General features: G+C 40.2%; 1 protein-coding gene across 10 annotated transcripts in view; it reads left to right on the plus strand.

Annotated features, from left to right (window-relative positions):
* cadpsa (Ca2+-dependent activator protein for secretion a) overlaps window positions 1-25,510 on the plus strand; it is a 491,603-nt gene that overhangs the window by 55,446 nt on the left and 410,647 nt on the right. For all 10 annotated transcript variants that reach the window (XM_059649938.1, XM_059649939.1, XM_059649942.1 and 7 more), the window contains exons 2-3: window positions 18,523-18,636; window positions 23,369-23,701. In XM_059649938.1, the coding sequence (XP_059505921.1) occupies window positions 18,523-18,636; window positions 23,369-23,701 (447 nt within the window). The remainder of the gene's footprint in view (window positions 1-18,522; window positions 18,637-23,368; window positions 23,702-25,510) is intronic.

A 25,510-nucleotide genomic window follows, 5' to 3' on the forward strand; every position in this document is an offset into this window, starting at 1 on the left:
TAAGTAAACAAGAACATTTAATTTTGGTATTGCTGAAGAAAGATACATGTTGAAACTTTTTGTCTTATGCTCATCAGTGCAATGTGGAAGAATTACCAAAGCAAAGCGAAAACAGTGTTTATATTGTGTGAGAGGAAAGTGCTCGTTGACATTTTGTTTGTCTTCCTATTCACTTCATGTGCCTGCATGCTAACTCTCCGATTCTTGTGACTCCTGAATCCTTTTGCATCAGAGTTCTGTGACCTCGCTACATTTAAACAATATTTTCTATTCTTCCAATTAAAATTGACAGATTTTTATGCTCTCATTATATTTCAACTGCCAAGATTTTTAACCACTTACTTGATATATTTATATCCTCTTGCAGACTCCCTATGTTGTCTTCACTACTGACTCTCACACCCGTATCAGTGAGAGTTCTCTTTGATTATCAGTTTAATTCTTATCACTTCCACGTGGATCCCAGGGTCTGTCCGTTATGGGTGCCAGATGATGAGCGGTGAAAGAGATGGTCTGGGAGCTTGGCTCTGGCACGGGGTGAACGACGGGATATGAAGGTAGCATGGGGAGGGGTGAAGGGTAAATGGTAACAGCTTTTAATACATCAGGGACAAAGGCTCACCTTTTAACAGGCCCACTTCAGCAATTGACCATCTCTATTTTCACCTCTTGAGTAACTTGTAGAGGCAGCAGACAGAACTCAGTCATATTCCTATTCTTGAGAATAAAGATTGTGTATGATGTGGTTGAAGGCGGATGTGCCGCAGCTAAATACTTCCTGACCCAAATCGCCTGTCTCAATGGTAACCATGTGACCCAGCATTTCAGATCAAGGGTCTGTTGTCAAACAGCTTAGGCCAATTTATAAATTATCTGCATGTATCCAGAAAAATCAAATCCCTAAAGAGAATGTTTCATTCTAAACTAAGGCTAGGTTTAAGTTCTTATATTTTACTTAAAGAGAAAATGTAAACATCAGTTATGTAATCAAATACTACTTGATGCATTTTGTGGAACCTCAGTAATCTGCAAATGAGTCTAGAACACAGCAACACAATAGAAACATTATCTAAATCCCACACTGCTATTTGTCTAACACTGATCTTTCTTAAAATTATGACAGTTAATCATTATTGGTTACAACCATGCTCATGAAACTAGAATCTATAAAATTAATTGTTTAATGGTAAAATTTGGGAATGCAATGGGATTAAATATTTTGAAACAAAACCCATTGGAATTCCTAACAGAAATTTTCTTCAATGGCAATTTTTTTTGTGTGCATAAAGCTATTTGGTACTTAATTAAAAACCAAAAGAATTGCGGATGCTGTAAATCAGGAGCAAAAACAAAGTTGCTGGAAAAGCTCAGCAGGTCTGACAGCATCTGTGAAGGAAAAAGACAGAGTTAACATTTCGGGTCCGGTGACCCTTCCTCACAAGTTCTGAGGAAGGGGCACTGGACCCGAAACGTTAAACCTGTTACTTAAATAATTAAGTAACAGAAATAATCATTTGTTGGAAACATTCAGATTAGATAGCACAGCAGGAAATGTGATGCAAATGTTGCACCTTGTGCAGATTTGTATGAGTTGCATGACTGGCAGAGTAAGGAGGTAGACTCAGATGGCATGTGATCGGTGACCTGGTATTCACCACAAGTTAACATACTTAAAATGTATGTTTGTTATTATGGTTGCCAAATGCATTCAATGTAAAGGTGTTGAAACATATGTGCCACCAAAGAACGGGAACACTAGTCTGAATCTATGTCAAACTTATCTGTACAATAGGAAGTTCAGATGTGCAGTGATCATAATTGTTACGTTGTTATCCAAAGTGAAGATCTGATTGACAATCTCTATTCCATCACATACACATAGTGGCCAGAGCAATAACCCATCCCTCCCCTTACCCCTCCCACTGATTGTAGATGATCAGCCATGATCATCATGAATGGTGGTGCTGGCTCGAAGGGCCGAATGCCCTACTCCTGCACCTATTGTCCATTGTCTTATTATGTTTTCTTGTGGAATGGCAATGGACCCCTAGATCTCACCCCTCACCCTCTCCATGTCATTTCCCATACTACCTCCATAGCTGCTCATCCAGTGTGGGCCGTTCCCAGGAACCATGTGGGGATGAAAGAATTGATTTTCTAACAATCTAAGATTGCGTTAACTTAATATACACTTGATGTCAAAAAAAACCTATTTGTGAAGCCCTTCATTAAAATTTAAATTCCCTCAAATAGTCAATTTGTTTTTAATCTTTTAATGGCCACCTTAGGCTGTCAACCAAAATATTAACTCAGCAGCCTTGCTGAGAACAGTGCGTTTAGTGCTTTTGAAACTCAGCCAAACAGCAACAAATGAGAGAGAAACCCAGCAGTCGTAATATAGTTATCTAACTAAACAGGAAATGTATTCCTGGAAGAAGGCAGTGTTCTTGTAATGATGGAATGTCTCATAATCAGCAGTGCAGTGAGACACATTTTAATATAATTTCAGTGGTCTGTGAAAATCAAACTGTGGTGCGTCTTATTCTGTTTAATCAGATTTCTCAACAACTTCCATATCAATTTTATTCTGGGAGGAAGAGAAGGTTAAACACTTGTTTGTACAGTATTATTACATTTTTCTTTTGCATTACTTGACACTTGATAACTGAAGTACAGTTCTCAGCAGCAGTGATGTCCTGTGGGCTGTCATGAAACTAAATTTATAATGCAAGCATTAACTTGCTGTGCCATGTACCAAAGTTCCAAGAAGATGGATATTTATGCATATGTTGTGCTATTGTCAATGCAAAAAAAAAGTACTTTTATTTTATACTGTAGGCAAATGGAAACAAACCTATTCTTGTTTTGGAGATTCAAAGGATAACAGGTCATAATTATGTCCTTTCACCCTTAGAACTGTGGTTTGAATCTACCTGGGGCTGTTGGGATGAAAATGTTCTTTCCTTTTCAAGTAGAGCAGGCCTGATGTAATTATTTGTTGACATTCAACTAGTTCCTAATGAGCACACACACAGCCTAACTAATAACAGGAACAGCCAGGAACTCATTTGGCTGCAGGTATAATTCCAGGATGGTCTGCTATATCATTAGTACCAAAATCGAGGATGCCGCTTGAGTGACTGCAGAACATCCGAAGAGTAAGGCAAGGCAAGTTGTGACCCATCTTGTATCAATAAGTTGGACAAAAACGACAATGACATCTTGCGGGCCGGTTTTCGAGAGCTAAGGAAGAAAGAAATAAGCAGGACCACAAAGGCAGTCAAAATCTGGCCAATAACTGGTGCCACATATTTTTATTTATTTACTGTCTCAAGTATTTTGCTACAAAACGGAGTGAAAACTGTTGTATAGTGTCAGCATTTTCAGTGCCATTGTAAAACACTGAAAAATAAACAAAAAATAGATTACCAAGGCAGAAGAGTAAAGAAATAAAGTTCAACTTTAGAGCCCTTCTTAAGTGCTCAGCCATGGGCATGAAGTGGATACTTGAGTCTAGACGAGTCACCATTCTTCAGAGATAATGGGAAATGCAGATGCTGGAGAATCCAAGATAACAAAGTGTGGAGCTGGATGAACACAGCAGGCCAAGCAGCATCTCAGGAGCACAAAAGCTGACGTTTCGGGCCTAGACCCTTCATCGGAGACCATTCTTCAGTGCCGCCTCACCTCCTGCAATGCCCTTGCTGGACTTTGCAAATGCAGCCACCACTGATGATCCCAGGTCCCACACCAGGCCAGGCTCCACACCGCCACTGCCGAGATTCCGCCCGGGGCCCACCTCGCCGATGCAGCCGCTGCCAATGCTCTTGGGTCATGCACTGAGCCCGAACTCACCTCCACCATTGCCTCCATGAATCTACACCGGATGCCGCTGCTGTAGGGAACTCAAACCCGCCTCCGACACAGAAGCTGTGACTCAGTGCTGGGCCCACCTTGTTGATGCAGAAGCTGCCAGGAGTGCAAACTCACCCCCGATGTCTCCTTCGCAAGTCCGTGCTGTCACACCTCGGCGACATCATGGTCATCGAGCTCTTTACAGGAGGTAATAAAAAGAACCAGGAAAGAGGTTTAAAAAAAAATGTTAAGGTAAATTAAGTACAGGAACAGATTGCATGTGTAGAATGGTGGGAGCGCTTTAGATGGTACATTGGAACTAGAGGTGTACGAACTGAATGTTTCATAACTCAATGTGATCTACGTCCCAAAATTACCATCGGGATGTTTATTAGATCTTGTAAAATGGAGCCATGCCATCTTCACAGGGGGATCAGAACCTGAGTGTTGTCTTGAACCCAGTAACTTGAAGAAGACTCATAATTTCTCTGTGTACAAGAGTTCATTTGAGATGGCTGCACACAGACTAAACATGTGCAACAGTTTCTCTTTCTGCCGTCTAAGGATCTATGTACTCTAGGTTGGCATCTGAATTAAACTTACAGAAGTGTAACTATGTGTATGTTATTTTGTAGTGTCCAAATATTCAAAGTTGAAGTATCCAAAAAGTCTGTTTCTTTCTAAAGTACAAAATGGAAGTATAATCACAGTCTTGAGATTGATATTTCTGGGAGCTGGGCTTTTGTAGGTTAGGAATTCTGCCAGGAGCCAGGTCTTTCAGGGCTGTTTTGTGGAGCTGAGCTAAGGCCACGAGTGATGTCTTGGATAGACCAGGGATCTGTCTGCCAAGAGTGGGGAAAGGAAACTGTTTGGCTGGTAGAATGGAGGGGCTTCAAGAAGAATGATAAGGAGATGGCTGCAGCAGTGTTTAGGGGTGGTGGAGAATCTTTAACTGGATCATTGAAGTGGGAGAAAATGAAGTTGCAAGAGGGAGAGGAGGCTGCAACACAAGTTGAGGAGAGTGCACACAAGAGGAGTGGTGGAAGGAAGAGGGACATGCAGAAGGGAGAGAGTGAGGCTTCAAAGGGGTGATGTGCAGAGGGATGCTGCAAGAGGGATGGGGCCGAAAAGACTGGAAAGAACAGTTTTAAACTGTTAATGAATAAATATTTAGTTCATTGGGAGCCGGGGCAAACTAGCTGTCAGTCATTAAAACTTTCCAGCTTTGTACATATGTAATGACAAAGCAAGTAGCTGTTACCTCATCAGTTTGTGGAAAGTATGTTTAGAGTGATGGCTTCTTGCGAATAGAAATTTCATTTATTTTGGGGGAAAAAACTCTTAGCTTATGCCTGTTGCTTTGTGCCAGTTTAAGTACTGTGATGCCTAAGAAATTAGAACTTTCTTTGGGGCTTTAATGGAGGGTTGGTAATTATTGAGGATACTTAATGTATATGCCAATATATTTACAGAAGGTAATGTTAATGCATGGCTTCATCACTTAACGAAGGAGTTAGTGAGAAGGAAAATAAATGACCCTTGAAAATCAAAATGTAGCTCCTGAGAAAACTTCAAAGAGAGCCCTGGATAAATGCATATTTTGACTTGGTCTAGGTGCTGCAGTCAGTTCACCAAAAATACATATATGGTATCATTGCAAAGATTTTTGTTAGCCATGAGGTTGGTTGGAAGTTGTTGAACATAGATTAGTATACCTCACTGCACGTGTACAAACTACGCACTTCCTAATGAACTCCTTGTTGCAGCGATCTGTTGCTGGTCACCAGATTGCTTCACGGGCTCATGGTTTCATCTTGACAACACCAAGGTGTGCTTCACTGACAGGATGCAATGCATATTACAGAGGCTGTTTCAGCTCTGCAAAAACCTGGGGATGCTGGAACTCCGAAAACGAAACAGCTGGAGGAACTCAGCAAGCCTGGCAGCATCTGTGAACAGAAAGCAGAATTAACATTTCAGGGGTCCAATCTTCAGATTTGTTGAGATTTTCCAGCAATTTCTATGTTCAGCTCTATTTTCACTTTCAGTAAAGTTGTCATCAAAGAATGCAAGCTCATTGAGTACTCTTATCATATGGGACCAGTTCTCCTTTGACTTAAAGCATATTCAGCAGATTTTAATTTTAGTTTTAGCAAGTTTCTGATAAGTTGGACAGGAAATCAACAGTTCAGAACTTAATTTTAGGGAATGGAGTTGGGCAGGTTGAAGAGTATTGGAAGAAAAGCATTTTGATGATGGTGATCATAATTCAGTTAGATTTTGTGAAATTATGAAAATGAGCAAAGTTCTTAATTGGAGAAAAACTAAGTTTGCTAAGCTAGAATTTGATTTGGGTAAACATGGACTGGAAAATATACTACTTGCAGGCAAATCAATGACATGTGAGTGGGAGGAACTGAAGAAGGAGCTAGTGAGGGATCCGGATATATATGTTTCAGTATATAGAGTGAGAAGGTAGCAGTCCCAACATCCCCCACCCCCACCCCAACCATCATCAGTCAGAGATCTAGGAAATGGAGACTCAGATCTTGGTAACAGAATCATGGGATGACTACAGTGCAGGACGCCATTTGGTCGATTGTGTCAGCACCAATTCTCCAAAAGAGCATTTGACTTAAGGCTGTTCTGCACCTTTCTTCTGGTAATCTTGTATATTCCCTTTACAGATTATCGTGTCAGTACTTTCAGATCCTGATGAGTTGAGGACAACAGAAAGCCATGAATAAGGAAAGTGCAGAGGTTAAATCACGGTGGAAGTTAGGAAGGTGAAGTGAGCGCATGAAAAGATATTGGCAAATAAAATCAATGAAAATCTAAAGCTGTTTTACAAAACACAAAGAGCAAAGGATGACTATGGAAAGACTTATGCTCATTAGAGCCTAAAAGTGTAACTTGCATGTTAAGGTGGAAAATATGCATGGATTGTTCGTGAATACTTTAGTTCTGCCTAATAAAAGAAACATGATATGTAAATAAATGAACAAATAAATAGAAACATTATAATGAAGGAGAACTGAGAAATATGGGCAATGATGAGCCTAGTAAAAGTACAGTGTAAGTGTTCTGGCAGCTTTGAAAGTAGATAAATTACCAAGCCTGGATAAAATGATTCCCAAAGCTGTTATGAGAGGTAAGGGAGGATCACAGAAGACTGTAATCATCATTTTCCAATCCAACAAAACGCCAGAGGATTGGAAGACTTTGAATGTTGTAACACTGTTTTTAGAAAGGAGAAAGAAACAGCTGACTGGCCTGTAATTACTTCATTTGACATCAGAGATGGCTAAATTAATGGAAATGGAGAAGTGGTATTAATTGTCACTTAAAAAAGGCACAGATTAGGGACAGTGATAATGGGAACTGCAGATGCTGGAGAATCCAAGATAATAAAATGTGAGGCTGGATGAACACAGCAGGCCCAGCAACATCTCAAGAACACAAAAGCTGATGTTTCGGGCCTGGACCCTTCTTCAGAGAAGGGGATGGGGTGAGGGTTCTGGAATAAATAAGGAGAGAGGGGGAGGCGGACCAAAGATGAAGAGAAAAGAAGATAGGTGGAGAGGAGAGTATAGGTGGGGAGGTAGGGAGGGGATAGGTCAGTCCAGGAAAGACGGACAGGTCAAGGAGGTGGGATGAGGTTAGTAGGTAGGAGATGGAGGTGCGGCTTGGGGTGGGAGGAAGGGATGGGTGAGAGGAAGAACAGGTTAGGGAGGCAGAGACAGGTTGGACTGGTTTTGGGATGCACTGGGTGGAGGGGAAGATCTGGGCTGGTTGTGTGGTGCAGTGGGGGGAGGGGACGAACTGGGCTGGTTTTGGGATGCGGTGGGGGAAGGGGAGATTTTGAAGCTGGTGAAGTCCACATTAGGTTATTAAAGGAAAACAATTTCTAACTAATGTAATTGAGCTTTTTTCTAAAGTTTTAACAAGAAAGTCACTGAGGGTAGAATGTTTGGATGCTACAGGTATTTTAGTGATGCTATTTTCAAGGTTCAGTAGAAGAGATTGGTCAGGAAGGCATAATACCATTGGGTTCAAGGGATAGTGCCAGGTTGATCCAAATTTGGGCTCAGCAGCTATAAGCAAAAGAACGATCGTAGATATTTTTGATATTGGAAAGCTTTTGCCATTGGCCTTCTACATCATTCACTATTGGGTACCTTACTTTGATTGTGCATGTCATTGATTTAGTTGAGATATAGAAAGGCATGATTAAGTTTGTAGATGATACAAAAATATGAAAGAAGAAGAAAGCTGTACCCTGCAGCAAAATAACATACAATGCAGAAAAATGGCAAATGTAATTCAGTGAAGAGATCTGTCTAGTAATACATTTGAGAAGAACAAACAAGATAAGGGAATAAACAAAAGTTATAGACGAATGAAGAATATACGGGAACAGAAGGGCTTTATTTCCATAGACTTCGGCCAGTAATGTGGGGAATGTGTATGTCTATGGACTTGAGAACTGAAGAATGAACATATGGACATTAGTGTGTTGTACAGAATTTATTATGGGATTGATTTGAACTGGAAAATTGGAAATATAAAGGAGACAATGGTCTATTTACCTTAAAAAAGTGACTTTGCAAAGCCGTGCCCAGAAAATTTGCAGAGAGACATAAGGGTGGTGTCTTGCTATCATCATTGTTGAGCAATCGGAGCTGAAAAACACTAATGATGCTATGCTTCCATCAGCTAACAATGGCCTTTCGACTGAAGTAATGGGCGTTCTTTCAGTACAGACCTTGGAAGCATGTGCAGTTGTTGGAATTGTTCGCATGGGTGCAGCTACTGACACTCAGTCTGTAAGACTCGGAGCTTGAAGCTGAATGCACATTACCTACAGCTCTCTCGATGAAACATTTTGAATAAATCTGATTAAGTTTCAAAAATCAGGACTCCTTGTCTGTACCTGAATATTTCCCATCATCTGTGACCAACAGCAACATGAATGCAAGGAAAAGTAACTGAAAAAACTGTGAGAAAGTCACTTCAATCCAACCTTTTAACTTGGTCTCTTGATCCACCAAGTCGTCATTAGATAAGCATATGGACATACATGGAATAGTGTAGGTTAGATGGGCTTCAGATCGGTATGACAGGTCGGTACAACATCGAGGGCCGAAGGGCCTGTGCTGTGCTGTAATGTTCTATGTTCTAATCTGATTGTTGCCTCGACTCCACTTTCTTGTCTCCTTCAATAAGCCCCAATCCATTGTTGACCAAAAATCTGTCAGACTTGAACATATTCAACCAACCAGCTTCCAGTGCTGCCTGCAGAAGAAAATCCTGTAAATTAGTGACCCTGAGAGAAGAATAGTTACATAATACATTTCTTAAGAAAATTAAAACCAGAGTTATTCAGCAAATACACTAGACAACAGAAAAGGTTGTCCAAACCCCCGGCTTCCTAACATGGCTTATGTCACACTCTGCACTCTGCAGAATTGTTGCCTTCGCAGGAACCGGTATAAACTTACTCACACCTTCAAACAAACTCACTTCTCCCCATTTTTCTGTTTGCTAATGTCTAGTGTCCAACTAAATGTCATTTCCGTCAGTCTTCTGAGAATCTCTCATTCAGGTAATGCAGCAAGGTCCCCCCGCAGAGTCCTCCTTCCGTCCTGTGACCCTAAATGCTCGTAGGTCACATCTCCTCTTCAATCAGAAATCCAGCTACCGCCTGTGTTGTGCTTCATGGCCAACAGCACTGTCTAAAGCAGCAGCATTTAATCTCTATGGGCTCTTTCTCCCTTTCTGTGTCCAAAGTTTCTGGAGTCTGTGAGACTGCCCGGAACCATCTGTTCCTTTCCTTTTGTGCTGAGACATATGAGCTAGAACCCAGCCTTCACTAAGCCAGACCCTTCCCCTCCAAGGCTACTGGTCTCCATGGCAACCAGGTCATATTTGCTTATCACTGGATAGGATGAATATTCTATCTCCTCTAATTTATTTTGAATTAAGAGGTAATTTAAAACATAATGTCTTTAGAAAACATCACACTTGTAACATGATAGAATTGGAAAGTATCGAACTTGAGCCCGAACTCTCATTATACCAGGGAATTGTCATAGTAGGAATTTAAGGAAAAGCTAGACAAAAATATGAGGAAAGGGAAATGGAAGGTTATAGTGGTAGATTTAGATGAAAAATGATGGAGGGTCAAATTGTGCATAACCACTGATGGAGTGTCATGTTTCTGTATCGTATATCCAATGCACCTGGCAGGATTATCAATTTGTGGTTGTAATCCTGTGGTAAAAACTGAAACCTGATCTATCCTAGAGTTAACATCAATTTTCTGATGCAAGGAAAACAAAATACCTTTTCACTCGGCAGCTTCAAATACCCGTGCTATCTAGTAAGTTAGCCATTAACCGCATATGGCTACTTAGGAATCCTGATGTTTAAATTGCATTTCTGATTCACACAAGAGTTATGGACACCAGGTTCGGGCAAGTGAACTCCACTGATTCACACAATTTACACAGTCAAATGAAAATACCAGAGGGACAGGAAACCCAAATAAAGTTAGGCAAGGAACGTAATGGACTTATTGTAAGCCTATGAAAATGCTAGTTGAGAATGTGACTGAATATTGACAAATCTCGAGGGGTTCCACAACTAGATATGCAAAGAAATAGGTGAGGAAATAACAAGTGCATTAGTCATAATTTTCCAAAGCTCCTTAGATTCAAGAACAGTTCCCTCTGGATTGATAAATGATAGAGTGCTATTTCCATTTTAAGAAGAGGAGGGGGAAGCTTAATAACTTTCACCTGTCAGTTTATCACCAATCATGAGTGGGCTACTATAATATTTCACCACAGAAAGAATGGAAAAGTATCAGCGGATCAGAGAGAGTAGCATAAATTTTTGAGGATGTTGTGTTGGACAAATTCAATTGAATTTTTTTTGAGGAGATTACCAACCTGTTGATTGTAAAATGTTTATGGATGCTGTGTTAGCGAACTTCCAGAAAGCATTTGATAAGGTTTCATGAGAGCTGAAGTTCCAATGCATTTACAGCAGGAGTATTGGCATTTAAAAAAATTAGCTCAATAAAAACAATGGACAGTAAATTCAGTAAGCGTTGAATAATAACAAAATCAGTAACCTGATTCATTTCCAGCTAAAACCTTGTTCACACAGGAGTCATCAACATCCGAAAGAATCACAATGAAAGCTCATCGGTTCAGTTCTAGGTGACATATGCATGTGAGCTCAACAGTAAATAGCTGTTTGATTGTATTCCTGATAGAATAGACGCATTGCAGTGTTGATGCATTCAACTCTTTAGGTCAATAGTTAATGGTACAAACTTAAAAGATACTTCACGAACAGTTTGATTTGTCTGAAATCTGTGAAGCTTTTAAAATGATTAGCTAGAGTTGATTAAGAAATTAAGGTATTTGCATTTAATGAGCTGCAAAAAGCTTACTAAATTGCTCAAAATAGTTGTTGCACTTAATATGCAATATCTTTGTAATTGACTTCATTAAAAAAAGGGACTTGAGGCTGTCTGTTATAATTGTAAGTCTGGGAACTATATTGGCAGAAATGAGAAATCATGGACTTGGAGGTGTGACATTCGTTGATCATTGGATGAGGATTGGGTGATATGGGAATAGATATTTGTCTAGATGCACAAATGGCCAGAATTAGTTTTAACTTTGGATGAACTTGATTTTCCTCCAGTTTCTCAGCCTTGCACCATTTTTTCTGGTGTTTTTGCAGGCTGGACATGCAAACCTACCCTGACTGAGGTAATGTTTCCTGTTTTAAGTTGCAGACGAAAAACTGATTTCATCCCAGACATCATTTTCATTGGGTGGTGCAGATTCCTGAAAAGCATGTCAGGGTTGAAAGCTTTTGGAAATCCTGCTGGGATATTCGGAAAGGTCATTGGAATGTATTTACGAGCCTTGAAATGTCACGTTAGTTTCTGTCAATGTATTTTTATGCAGTAATTCATCATAGGGATCTGGCCTTCAAAGATCACTTGATCTTTATATTGACCACCCTTGTATTTGTTCACCTGTATTTCACTGCTTTTGCAATGGAAAAAACGCCATAATGCAGTGAAAAATGTTACAAAATGCTGTGTCACTTGGCACTGTTGACTTTTCTATTGTGATTTAATTGGCTGTTCATTTTAGAAAAAGCTTCATGTTTGATAACTATAAAAAGGCTACATTTGAAAAAAAATCAAACCGCCTGCCATCTTGACAAGCACTCAATTTTAAAATTGAAATGCTGTTGTTGTTTTTCTTTTGCAGGTAGTGGTCTATCATTTGGACAGCTGTGACCATTAGGAATGTTTATCTAAGTTTCGGATTTTACCAGAGTAGGTGTTCCATTCACCTGTGAATGGGCGAAAGTTTTAAGAAATTGCAATAAAGACTATCACTTTGATCTGGCTTCTAGTTCATTGACATACTTTAAAAGCATTACTTTTTTTTCACCAGGCAGGACGCACTTTCTTTCTCAGAATCTGTGACATGAAGACTTTTTTTCTTGCAAGGAGTATGTTCTATACGTAGTCCATGCTGTTAGTAGCTATGGAGAATTTCTGGATGCATAGAGGTGACCTGTACTGGCATTAGTGATCAAAGGGTATACAAGGTGGTGTAGAGTTGGAATGTTTGATATAAGGATGCATGGAGGACATGTGTCAATGTATAGAATTAGCAAGGGTGACCTGAGAGGTTGTGGGCTGTGAAATGGTTTGCATAGGAGATGAGATATTTTGAAAACTTGGGTCTAATACTTGTGGATAGGAAGGCAGAACATTAGAATTTGTTTGTAAAATGATAGCTGGGATTAGTGTGTGGTCCCTTTAAAAGATGATGTGCTTTTCTAGGCTTATATTTAAAAAAAAAGTCTGCAGATGCACAGAGAATTCTTAAAATTGAGACATTTGCATCTTAGGCTGTATGGTTAGGGAAAAAAAGCTGCAATTTGTTTTGTTAGCAAGGCAACCAGTTTGAGTATCAGCCAATTAATTTAAACCAGGCACTTGGAGAGTAAAAACCAATTAAATTTAAATGTTATGGCTTTAATGACTTAGGATCATTGGTTTAGAAGGGGTGGACGCTAGGAAGTTGTTTCCATTAGGCGGGGAGACTAGGACCCGTGGGCACAGCCTTAAAATTAGAGGGGGTAAATTTAAAACTGAAATGAGGCGACATTTTTTCAGCCAGAGTGTGGTGGGCTTGTGGAATTCATTGCCGCAGAGCGCAGTGGAGGCCAGGACGTTGGATGCCTTCAAGGCAGAGATCGATAAATTCTTGATCTCAAAAGGAATCAAGGGCTACGGGGAGAGTGCAGGGAAGTGGTGTTGAAATGCCCATCAGCCATGATTTAAATGGCGGAGTGGACTTGATGGGCTGAATGGACTTACTTCCACTCCTATGTCTTATGGTCTTATGGATCAATCCTATTATAAGAAATTGATAGATCATCCATGGTCTAAAAGAAGAGTTATTTGAAAATCAGGGTGAGAGCAAACTGCACGTCTGAAAAGAAATTCACTGGCTCTTACTGAAATCTCTAAGCTATTAGAGTAAGCACTATCTAAATAAAGGTATTACAGCACTCTTAGCTAATATTCCTGACACATGAATTCGACGGAGAAAGGTGTTGCTGAATGGAAAGTAGTGGAGAAGACAAAGAACATTCCAGAACACTTATCTTGGCTATAATTTTGAGAGACAAAGTAATAAGAAAAAAAAACTTTGGTTTAAATAAGTGGGACTTAACAATTATTAGAACAGCATACCATTACAATTCTGTTTTGTTTAGGAATAGTTAGAAGTTAAAGGGGGAATTATTTGATTTTGTTAGTAGTTCTGTTATTTTGTTCACTGTTAGAGTTAGATAAATAAATTGTTACTAGTTGCTTATGAAGTTTCAGGGATTTCTTTCATTTAACTGCTCCTTTTATGACAGATTGGGAGTGAGAGGCTGGCTATACGACTTTTCACACTTCATTTAACAGATTATGAGGCGAGGCGAGCTCCTAGATTTTAATTTTGGTTTTAATTAACATAGTGGGGTTGACGAGCCCTCTGTTACAAATGTTTAGGAAGTCTTTAAATACTGTTTAAACACTGGGATAACTTGTGGAGAACCAAGGCAGACCTTATAATCGATTCAACTCTGCATCCACATTTCTCCTGCATTCTGGCATGAATTTGTATATTGTTCTGCAAGCAAGGTGAAATGACAAAAATGGCATGTGATGTAACAAGTGGGTAGGGTGTGAGCTGTGAAAGTATGCAGATCAGATTTTCCTGAGCCCTGAAGAAAACTGATGTAGGGAGAAAGAATATGTTCTCTGATTGATAGTACACGAGAAGTGGCATCATCTTGGGGATCTGTCATGGTACATGTGTAGATATCGATGAGATAGTAGGAACTGCAGCTGCTGGAGAATCCTGAGATAACAAGGTCTAGTGCTGGATAAACACAGCAGGCCAAGCAGCATCAGAGGAGCAGGAAGACTGACTTTTCAGACCTAGACCCTTCCTCAGAAATGGGGGAGGGAAGGGGTTCTGAAATAAATAGGGAGAGGCGGATAGAAGATGGACAGAGGAGAAGATAGGTGGAGAGGTGGGGATGGAACCAGTAAAGGTGTGTGTAGGTGGGGAGACAGGGAGGAGATAGGTCAGTCTACGGAGGGCGGACAGGTCAAGGTCGGGGGGAGTTGAATGAGGTTAGTAGTCGGAGATGGGGGTGGGGCTTGAGATGGAGGAGGAGGAGGAGGAGGAGGAGGTAGGTGGGAGGAAGGACCGGTTAGGGAGGCGGGGACGAGCTGGGCTGGTTTTGGGATGCGATAAGGGGAGGGCATATTTTGAAGCTTGTGAAGTCCACATTGATTCCATTGGGCTGCAGAGTTCCCAAGCAGAATATGAGTTGCTGTTCCTGCAAACTTCGGGTGTCATCATTGTGGCACTGCAGGAGGCCCAGGATGGACATGGCGTCTAAGGAATGGGAGGGGGAGTTAAAATGGTTCGCGACTGGGAGGTGCAGTTGTTTAGTGCAAACCGAGCGTAGGTGTTCTGCAAAGCGGTCCCCAAACCTCCGCTTGGTTTCCCCGACGTAGAGGAGGCCACAATGGGTACAGCGGATGCAGCATTTAGCAGATGTGCAGGTGAACATCTGCTTGATGTGGAAAGTCTTCTTGGGGCCTGGGATAGGAGTGAGGGAGGAGATGTAGGGTCAAATGTTGCACTTCCTGTGGCTTCAGGGAGAAGTGCCGGGTGTGGTGGGGCTGGAAGGGAGTGTGGAGCGGGGAAGGGAGTCACGGAGAGAGTGGTTCCTCCGGAAAGCAAATAAGGGTGGGGAGGGAAAATTGTCTTTGGTGGTGGGGTCGGATGGCAGATGGCAGAAGTGTTGGAGGATGATGCCCATCCTGCTCCCTTGACCTGTCCGTCCTCTCCTCCCTACCTCCCCACCTACACTCACCTTTACTGGCTCCATCCCCGCCTCTTTGACCTGTCTGTCTCCTCTCCGCCTATCTTCTCCTCTATCCTTCTTGTATTCGCCTCCCACCCCCCCATGTATTTCAGAACCCCCTTCCCCCTCCCCCATTTCTGAAGAAGGGCGTAGGCCCGTAACATCAGCCTTCCTGCTCCTCTGTTGCTGCTTGGCCTGCTGTGTTCATTCAGCTTTCCACCTTGTTATCTTAGATATGGATGATCCAGGTTTATAGATAACTCTAAGCTGGGAGGTACAGTACATTTTGTGGATGGGAGAATTAAGTTATGAAGGGCTAATTGATGGGTTAGGTGAATTAGCAAACCTAAAATAATTGGTGTGCTGTGTAGGGAAGTGTCAGGTTATCCGCCTTGAATGTGAAAAAGATATCAAAATGTTCAAATTGTGAGACTGGGAGCTATGGAAGATCTAAGAAATTTAAGTATTATTACATAAATCACAAAATAAATCATGCGCAGAACACACTGTTTTGATTATACAATGTGAATAAATTATTGGTCTTTATCTCAAGGGAGTTGGAATTCAAAAAGTGAGGAAATCGTGCTTCTGTTTACAAATGCTTACACATACGACAGATGGAGTGTTGTCTTCAATTTTTGACACTGAATTTCAGAGTTAATAAATTTGTTTTAGAAGTTGTGTGCACATAGATTCATTAATATCCCGCCATAAGCACAGCTAAATGATGGAATTACAATAGTTCACATGCATTATACTTGAATTAATCTGCAATTTAAAAAAATGTGAATCAGTGATGGAGACAAGAAAAGTACATTCTGACATAATATGTCAGCTGCACAATGCTAACTTTTTTGGAGTTTTAAAATATTTGTTTTGAAATTCTGTGTTCTTCAGTAGTCAAATATGCAGGATTCATAATGTCATGATTAACACGGTAACTTTTTTTTGAAAGATGAATCGTCATCGCTGCTTACCATGTTGTATCACCTACTTGGTCAATGTGCTTCCACCATCCTCTTTCCTCATAAGAAATCTAAGATGGCATTGCCGGCACATTCAATAATGTGCAGACTCCTGAGCCTGTCCGCTCCAGGCCAGCTGCATCCTTTTCTCCCCCTGCCTCTCCCCCTCCCTCTGTCTCTCCCTCTCCCCCTCTCCCCCTCTCTCCCTGTTCTGTCTTTCTCTTTTTTTTTGCTTTTCTTCATCTTCTGACCTCGTGAGGAAGCTGGAACAGTGTTAGTGGGTCGTCTGCTGCAGCGATGACAGTTCCTGGAGTGGGGACTCCTGGCTGCGGTAGGCCGGGAATGGGAACTCGGGAACTCAGCGGTCATCACCGGTGGTGACAGTGCCAGAAGTGTGGACTGTTGGCAAGGTGGTCATTGCTGTACCCACAGTCATAACTCCTTGAGGCCCAGGATACCTTGCAAAGGCCCTGGAGCTGTATTTGAAGGCCCCTTGAACAGAAGTCGAACTATTTATGTAATTTCTTTTTATCCTTTTTGTACATCAAAATTGCGCTGTATTGCGGCAACGTAGCACTTTTCACTGTATCTTTCCGTATATTTGTGATAATTAATAACTCATTCAATAACTCGCTTGTCATCTAACTGGAGGTTCATGTCTTAAAAAATATATAGTTAATGCAAGATAGCAATTGTATACAAGTTATTTTAACACCTAGCACACAGAGTACATAGAGTCCCTACAGTGTGGAAACAGCCCATTTGGCTCAACAAGTCCACACCACCCCTCCAAAGAGCATCCCACCCAGACCCATTCCCCTGCCCCTGCATTTTCCATGTCTAACCCACTTATAATATTAACATTCCTAGACACTATGGGGCAATTTAGCATGGCCAATCCACCTGACCTGTATGCCTTTGGAATATGGGAGGAAACCCACACAGGCACGTGGAGAATGTGCAAACTCCACACAGACAGTCACCTGAGGGAGGAATTGAATCCAGCTCCCCAGCATTGTGAAGCAGCAGTGCTAACCTGTGAGCCACCATGTTTTAAGATGACATTGTTACAGAGGCCTTGAGGAAGGCCTGGAAGTTAAATCACACTCTTCTGAAATCTTAGGCTGTTCTGCACCAAGTCTATATAATATCATCATAGTGGATGTTGCTTAAGACAGCCCTTAACACTTTCAGATCCTCCAGTAGCTTATTTATCTGACATGGCCTCAATAAGAAAATGCTGCAGTCTGGAGGTATTCTAGCTAACTGAATACTGCAGATACCACATCTTTGATTCCTAGAGTATGGTACTGGCAAGAAACCGAGTGCAAGAGAAATGCTTGTTGCAGAAAGCGAGAGAGACAGGGCTGTTTTTTGAGCTCAGTTTACTGGAGTTAGCAGCATCAAATTTATGACCAGTTTTCTCTTGTACAAAGGTGCATTGCTTGAGGTAGTTTGGACAGGCAAAAATAGGGTTCTGAGCTATGATATAACTGTTGACATATCTCCAATTGCTATGGGAATGATTGTTATTGCTGTACAGTGTTACTCAAGCGTGAAAACATTGCTCTATATTTACCATGATAAGTTCGTGGGGATATTAACATTCCAGCTTTTTAAAAAAGCGTTTAGTTCCAATTATTTAGCTGAGAGTAACAAACACCCTACCTTGGGGAAACACTGGGAAAGTCTGGGATTTGAGCTCTGATTTAATGCTTTAGGCAGGAATGATGTCAGAAATAACAAGAATTTGCACTTGTATTTTATATTTGCTTTTAATGTCACACATGATTTTGATTCCGTCGTTATAGATAAAGAATCACCCACTGATTCCACTGGAGAGAAGTCTGGTAATCTCTGAGAAGTTTTCTTCTGATGATCAGTTCGGGCTCACTTTTCACGTGCAGTTTCATTCAATGTACAGTGTTAAATTTGAAAAAAAAACAGAAGAATAAGTAGCCAGTTGAGATTGCAGTTTTTGACACAATATATCAGCCCTTGAAGAAAATCTAACAGTGATTCATGAGATCTGAGGCATTGAAGGTTTGAATGAAAAGGCCCAGTGGACGAGTAACACGATTTGCTTTGAGAAGATGTCCCCTAAAGTGGATTTGAAACTACACTTTTTATATAGTAGTCTTGAAGATACCTCAAACTGATTAGCTTTTGAAGGTTTCATTGTTTATGTGGGTTTATTTATTGTTGCCTTTGTCTTTTCTAGATAAATAAGCAGCAATTGCAGACAGTGAAGGATCGTTTTCAGGCTTTCCTGAATGGAGAAACACAGATTGTGGCAGATGAGGCCTTTATCAATGCTGTGCAAAGTTATTTTGAGGTAAGATCATTTTGCATGTAATATTTTACTTCTTTCAGTTAAGGTTTTACTCACTTATTTTAGAAAATGGTAAATTTACATTGCAGAATGCTGTGATTGGACTTTTTTCCTGCAAATATAACTTTCCCCCTCCAGGTTTGAGTGCACTGGACAGGATTGCTCGTTTATTGGTGTTGTCCTTCTGTCATTGCAATGTTTAGTATTGTGTTGTTTGCTGACAGGCCACCTAGAGGAGAATCTATGTGAATTAGACAATAGACAATAGACAGTAGGTGCTGGAGTAGGCCATTTGGCCCTTTCGAGCCAGCACCACCATTCATTATGATCATGGCTGATCATCCACAATCAGTATCCTGATTGATGGAATCGCCTCAAACTTTTTTGAATTCGGAGGGGACAAAGATTCTAAACACAATATATAAATAATTAGTTACCGCGTGCAAGTAAGCGCTTTCATCATGTATTTTTGGCTCAGCCTTTAACTAAGGAAAGGGATTTTTTTTCTTTCCAAAATAGATGGATGGTCTAACAGGGATAAATGCACAGCCTCTGAACCCCAAGGAAAAACTCATCCAAGTTTTCAACAATCCCAAAGAACAACTTTTCCTCGGCTTCACTCACTCGTTGTTCTAGACGCTTCAATTCACAAGAAAAATCTGAACAGCAAAGTGTGGATGCTAGAGATCAGAAGCAAACATGAACAGGAAGTGGTGGAGCAATTCAGCAAGTCCGACCAATGCCTGTAGAGGAGATAATACAGTTAATGTTTCAAATCCAATGACCCTTCATCAGAACTGAAAGCAGCTGGGAAATGGTGATATTTATGCTGACGATGGGGTGGAAAGAATAGGGAATGAGACAGATAGATGGAGACGGTGCGCAGAGAGAGAGAAAAGGGAAGTAGACAAAGGGATTAACGTTTCAGGTCCGGTGACCCTTCCTCAGAAGGGCCTTTGGTAATTTTGTTGGTGATAATCAATTAGAGCTTCCTCTACTTTTCATATGCTATTTCGTTCCATATACAATCTTCACAGATTTTTGCCAGACCTGCTGAGCTTTTCCAGCAACTTCCTAATTTACAGCATCTGTAGTTCTTTTAGTTTTTATTGAGACAAAGGGGCAGTTGATTAGTAATCTAGGGAAGAAGTGATAATGGGGACGATGAACACTTGAAAGTGAGTTGGCTGTGCTAGAGCTGCCTATGCGGGACATGACCTGGGGGTGGATAACAGAGGTGAATGGGAGGTGTTCATGCTCTGAGATTATTAAATTTAGTGTTGTTGGTGTAGAAGGCTGTAAGGTGCCCAGGTGGAAGATAAGGTTCAATTCCTTTAGTTTGCATTTGAGCTTCACTGAAGCATTGCAGCAAATGTATCCTCATGAGCTGTTTGGCTCGTTGCTTTGATCTATCTGCTCTTAATGTTCCTTCCATCTCTTTCACAGTCTCTTTCTCTCTCTTTTCTACAATACTCAATTCCTGTAGTCTCTTTCTCAAGGATTCTTTCCCATCCAATGTATCATAACATTCTGGATCTGCTTACTGTTTACCAGCCCCGTGTTTAATGATTTTAATCTCTCTGCCAATTTGTTCAACTTCTGTGAAGAGTTTAATTTTTTTGACATTTGGAAATTAATTTTAGTTTAAAAGTTATTTCTTTTGAGAATATAATGTATTTTTCTTTAACAAGAAATGTTCACAAGTACCCAATTCCAGAATATATCTTAGTTTTTATAGAAAAATCAAATTTTCTTGACTTTGCATTTTCTAGGACCACTACTGTGACATAATGTGAGGAATAATTGGGTAATGTGGCAGTAACAAATCTGTGACATTACACTTAGTGAATTCTGATTACCCGCTGTTTAAAATGTGCAGTTTTAAGGTACATACCTACATTGGCATTTTTGTTGTCAGGAATTTCTCATGTAACTCTTGGTGTCATTCTCTATTTTTCATTTTCTGTCTGTTACATAATTCCTTTCACTGACATTTCTATTAGTCTGCTTGGTGCTTGGTAACAGAACACCCTGAATAGAGAGACATGTTGCTGACACTTTTTAATCACCCACTCTTCAGTACGAACACAACAATGCCAAATTTCAAACAAGCACAACGTGCACACTACAGGACAAAAAGATGCTGATTAGTCAAGGTGAGTTGATTTTGATTGGCTGGTGTGTTGCCATGGGGAAAGAAATGGGGGACTATAGCCTGTCCAAATTCCTAAGTAATTCAAAGAAAGTGCAAACCTTGAACATTTTCCGTTTGTTTCCAGAGAACAAGTTCTTTTAAATGAAAGTATGTCACTTGTAGCAAGTGTATATGAGCCACATGATGAGCACGACTGATTTAAGTTGGTTGTTCGTTTAGCTATTAGAACACTGAAGGATCGTTCAGCAGATGCTGCCCAATTGTGGAACACATACAATGGCATCTTTTGTTTTTGGTTTGGCTTCATGGACTGGCTGTACACACTACTTCGCACTCTGCTAATGATATTGAAAAGAACATTTTCTTTGCAATGATCCATTCACTGGAACTACGTACCCAACAGCACATCGGCACTGAAAGATACAGACAAAGTCTCTCAGAAAATGAAACTATAGAGTAAGCAAGCTGTTATATGCCATTACTGTGCAGTAGCTATGCAGGTGGGTATTGTAAATGGGCATTTCCCATTTACAGAATGCTACAAACAATTCAAAAGTACAATCTGCGTGTCATACAATTGAATAACAATGTTTATGAATTTCTGCAAGTTTAATTTTTACTTGCTGGAAGCAATAGTCAATTAGACGCAGCAGCTACTGTATGCCAAACGGAAGGGGTATATAAAAGCCTGGCACATATTTGAATTACACGGAAACTTGTGAAGCCTACAGTTCCTTGTGACGTTTTCTATGGCAACACATTGTACCATCAAAGTCGACTTGCCAACTAGTCAGTGCTCTTTTCTCATGCGTGTAATTAGTTGTGATCATTTAAATTTTATCATTCTTGCGATTGCCATGATAAGTGTAAGATAAGAAGTTTTGAAAACTTTTATTTCTTTTCAGAAAACTGGTTGTCCCCTCTTTCTGAGTCTTTGCAAAATTATCTTTTGTGCTTTATTGCACAAACTGTGTTTACTTACTTTTTACCCACTTACACTCCATATGCTTCTTTATTTCTTTTTCTCATCCGATTCTCCCTTGCAGATCTCTGGAATTTAAGAATTCGATCCAATGATAGTTGTAGAAATTACTTTTTTCTGATACTATGGACTAGTCATACTTGTATTGTTGAGCATGCTTATACACTCCTGCCTCAGACCTCACACCTTTTAATTCCACCGTCCAGAATTCTGGGTTTAAACCATTCTTTCTTCCAGTTAGGAGGGAATGAAAAGTAAGAGCAACACTAGGATTAGCAGTTGAGGTGGCTGTGCTTACTTTTGCAGGTCAATGAAGGTCTCGTAGTAATAGTTTTCTTTTGATATTTGTAATGGCTCTCAATCTATATTCATGGTAAAGACCTCACTTTGCCTCCATTTCTGAGCCCTTTGTGTTTCCAGTGGTTGCAGGGAAATGCAACATTCAGATTTTGCTGTGATGAAATTTGTGACAGTGAAGTCCAGAGTTAATTCAAGACTGAGAATATGTTTCCTACATCACAACAGTGACTGCACTGCATAATATTTAATTGTATTTCAAGCAAACATACATCCATAACTAAAGGAAAACAGCATTGCATAAAGATGAGTGTTTTTGACCATGTAGCTTAAAACAGCAGATTTACCATCAAGGGGAATGTATACAGATTTGCCTGGTGCACACGCTTGACCATGGTCCTGAGGGAGAGGAGAGAATGTTCTGGGAAGACACTTCTGGTTCAGTTGCAAGAAAAAGAAATCGACGTTTGGTCTGAGAGACAACATAAATAAATGATGCAATAAATAATAGGTCACAATGTCACTAAATATTACAGAGTAATCACTCAAAATTTCTTGTAGTTTCTATTGATAACTATAGATAATAATCAGAGATAATTTAGTTGCATTTAATCTTTGTTCATCAATGTTATGCCTTTTTCATGTATTATGTTTGAATAATAGATTAGTTTTGCGCAGGATGAGAGAACATTCAGCCTGTTAATCACACTGCCATACTCTCTTCCCTATATGCCTGCGTTTCATGCCCGTCAAATATTTACCCTATTAAGTTTTGAAGATTACTGTTGATCTGTATCAACACCCTATCAGACAGAACACTTCAAACTCTAGCCAGTCATTGTATATGGGTTATTTGTTGTGTTGTGCCTGGTTCTTTTGCCAGCTATTTTATATCTGTGTCTTCTGGATAGCTGTTATGCAAGAAAATTTAACTTTGTTTACTTTACCTAAACCCTCAGTTTTTAAAACCCTCTATTAAATCTCGTTCTAGTCCTCCCTGTTCATAGGAGAACAATCCCAACTTTTCCAGGTCATCCATGTAATTATAATGCCTCATTTTTTTTGAACAATTTCAGTAATTTCTTCTATATCTGCTCCAGACTCTTTACATCATTCCTGTGGTGAGGGATGATATGCCCAGAAATTATAGTTTTCAACTTCTTCTGTTATTCAAAGATCAGTCATCACTTTGTTGTGAAATGTTGAGAATTTAGTTTGAAATTTTTGTAGAATTTATTTTGGTACTATCTGAAATGATTTAGGATCGTAACTTTTTGTTTCAATTGCTTCATACATTCTAGGTGTTTCTGAAGAGTGACCGTGTGTCCAGAATGGTGCAAAGTGGTGGATGTTCTGCCAATGATTCTCGAGAAGTATTTAAGAAACATATTGAAAAGCGAGTTCGAAGTTTGCCAGAAATTGATGGCCTCAGCAAGGAGACAGTCCTGAGTTCCTGGATGGCAAAGTTTGACGCGATATACCGTGGTGAAGATGATCCACGCAAGCAACAGGCCAAAATGACAGCTAGTGCAGCTTCGGAGCTGATCCTCAGCAAGGAGCAGCTGTATGAAATGTTCCAGCAAATCCTCGGGATCAAAAAATTTGAGCACCAACTACTGTATAATGCTTGTCAGGTGAAGGCATTTTTTTCTCATGTTTTCTGTTACGGCCTATGCTTTTAACTCAGTGCACTCTAGGAAAGCAGCTTGCTGTCATTAATCACTAATAATCAGTGGTTTGCAGAGGCAATGGGCTGCAGAGATAATGATCAAGAGATCACATCTGATTACAAACTGGTTATAAAAAAAACAAAAGCATTTTGATGTCTAAGAGAGCTGCCAACTGTTATTTTTAGAGGATGTTGCAAGGTTGTTCGTGTCCTTAGGATAGGTAAAAAATATTTCCAAAGCCCCTTGTGCCGACTGTATTGTCTGACATATTACTCCTTGCTTTATTTGGTAGCTAAAGCAAAAATTTTCAGTAACTGAAAATTATCATTTCACTTGAAGTATAAATCTAAACTTGTACTGATGGGCGAATATTTCAGAAATTGATGAGGCTGTGTTGGGTGGAAGCGCAAAGGAATGATAATGAAGTGACAACTGTTTGCTTTTGTCATTTGTGGTGGTTAGTTTTAGAGTTGCTATAGAAGAATCTGCCTGAGCGTCTGGAACTGAGGAATAAGATGGTTATGGAATGCATGTGCTCTGTCCTGTCTAGAATAGAGGCTGACAGTTTGTTTGCTCAGGAACCTGGAACGCACAGACACATTGATCAAACCTTTTCTAGTCTACATATACATACCCTTTTCTTTTACAGATTAATAGCCATCTAAATATCTGTCAAACACCAGTACAAATCCTTGTCAAAATACAATGTTTTTCTTACTGACAGTTGTTCTGTTTAGACTGCCTCCACAGTGCACTGTCCCAGATTTAACTTAATTTTGATAATTGAGAATTGCTTTAAGTCTGGAAACTTCAGTTGTAAATAATCCATGTTTATTACCTGTTAATTGAAAGAAATTTCCTATAAACTGGGGGAAAAAAATTGCATTGTCCAGAAGCCTGAAATGGAGCAGAAACGTTGGGAATATAAAGCAGATCAGGCAGTATCTCTAACAAGGAGCCACAGATTAATGTCTCGCTTTGTATCCTTGTCAAGTCCGATAAAGGACACTGCAAAATTATAACCTGTTGTTTTCTTTTTGCTGACTAACCTGCTGTATATCGCCAGCATTTCTCGTTTTTATTTGAAATTTCCAGTCAACCATTCTCAATATTATAAGTTACGACCAGTTTCAGTCTCAATAAGCCTTTGAGTCCAAAGATTTATGCCCATGGTGAAACAGCGACTTGTGGATTGCATGTTAAGTTTTCCAGAGTATTTTTTTATCTTTGGCTTACGTTGATGGATTGATGTGAATTAATGGCCTTTTGAATAATGCTTTGGAATCATGATCTAGCATTTCATCCAAAAGTAGGATAGTTTAAATGTTTGTAATTTCAATTCATGGGTCTGTCACTGCAGACCAGAAATTACGATTTGTTGAGTAGATATTGAGGCATTGAAGTTTGCAGATGCAGATATGAACAACTCCTTCTCTACTTCTTATTCACTTGCAAGTTTGACTAGATGGATACTAAGGTCCTAAGATGGCATTGTAGGTAATCAAATAACGCGGTGGCTCAGTGGTTAGCACTGCTGCCTCACTGCGCCAGGGACCTGGGTGTGATTCCACCCTCAGGCAACTGTCTGTGTGGAGTTTGCACATTCTCCCCATGTCTGAGTGGATTTCCTCTGGGTGCTCCGGATTCCTCCCACAGTCCAAAGATGCGCAAGCTAGGTGGATTGGCCATGCTAAATTGCCCATATTGCTCAGGGATGTGCAGAATGGAATGGTCTGGGTGGGATGCTCTGAACGCTGATGTGGACTTGTTGGG

This window comes from Stegostoma tigrinum, chromosome 11 (genome assembly GCF_030684315.1).
Source record: "Stegostoma tigrinum isolate sSteTig4 chromosome 11, sSteTig4.hap1, whole genome shotgun sequence".
Classification (NCBI taxonomy): domain Eukaryota; kingdom Metazoa; phylum Chordata; class Chondrichthyes; order Orectolobiformes; family Stegostomatidae; genus Stegostoma; species Stegostoma tigrinum.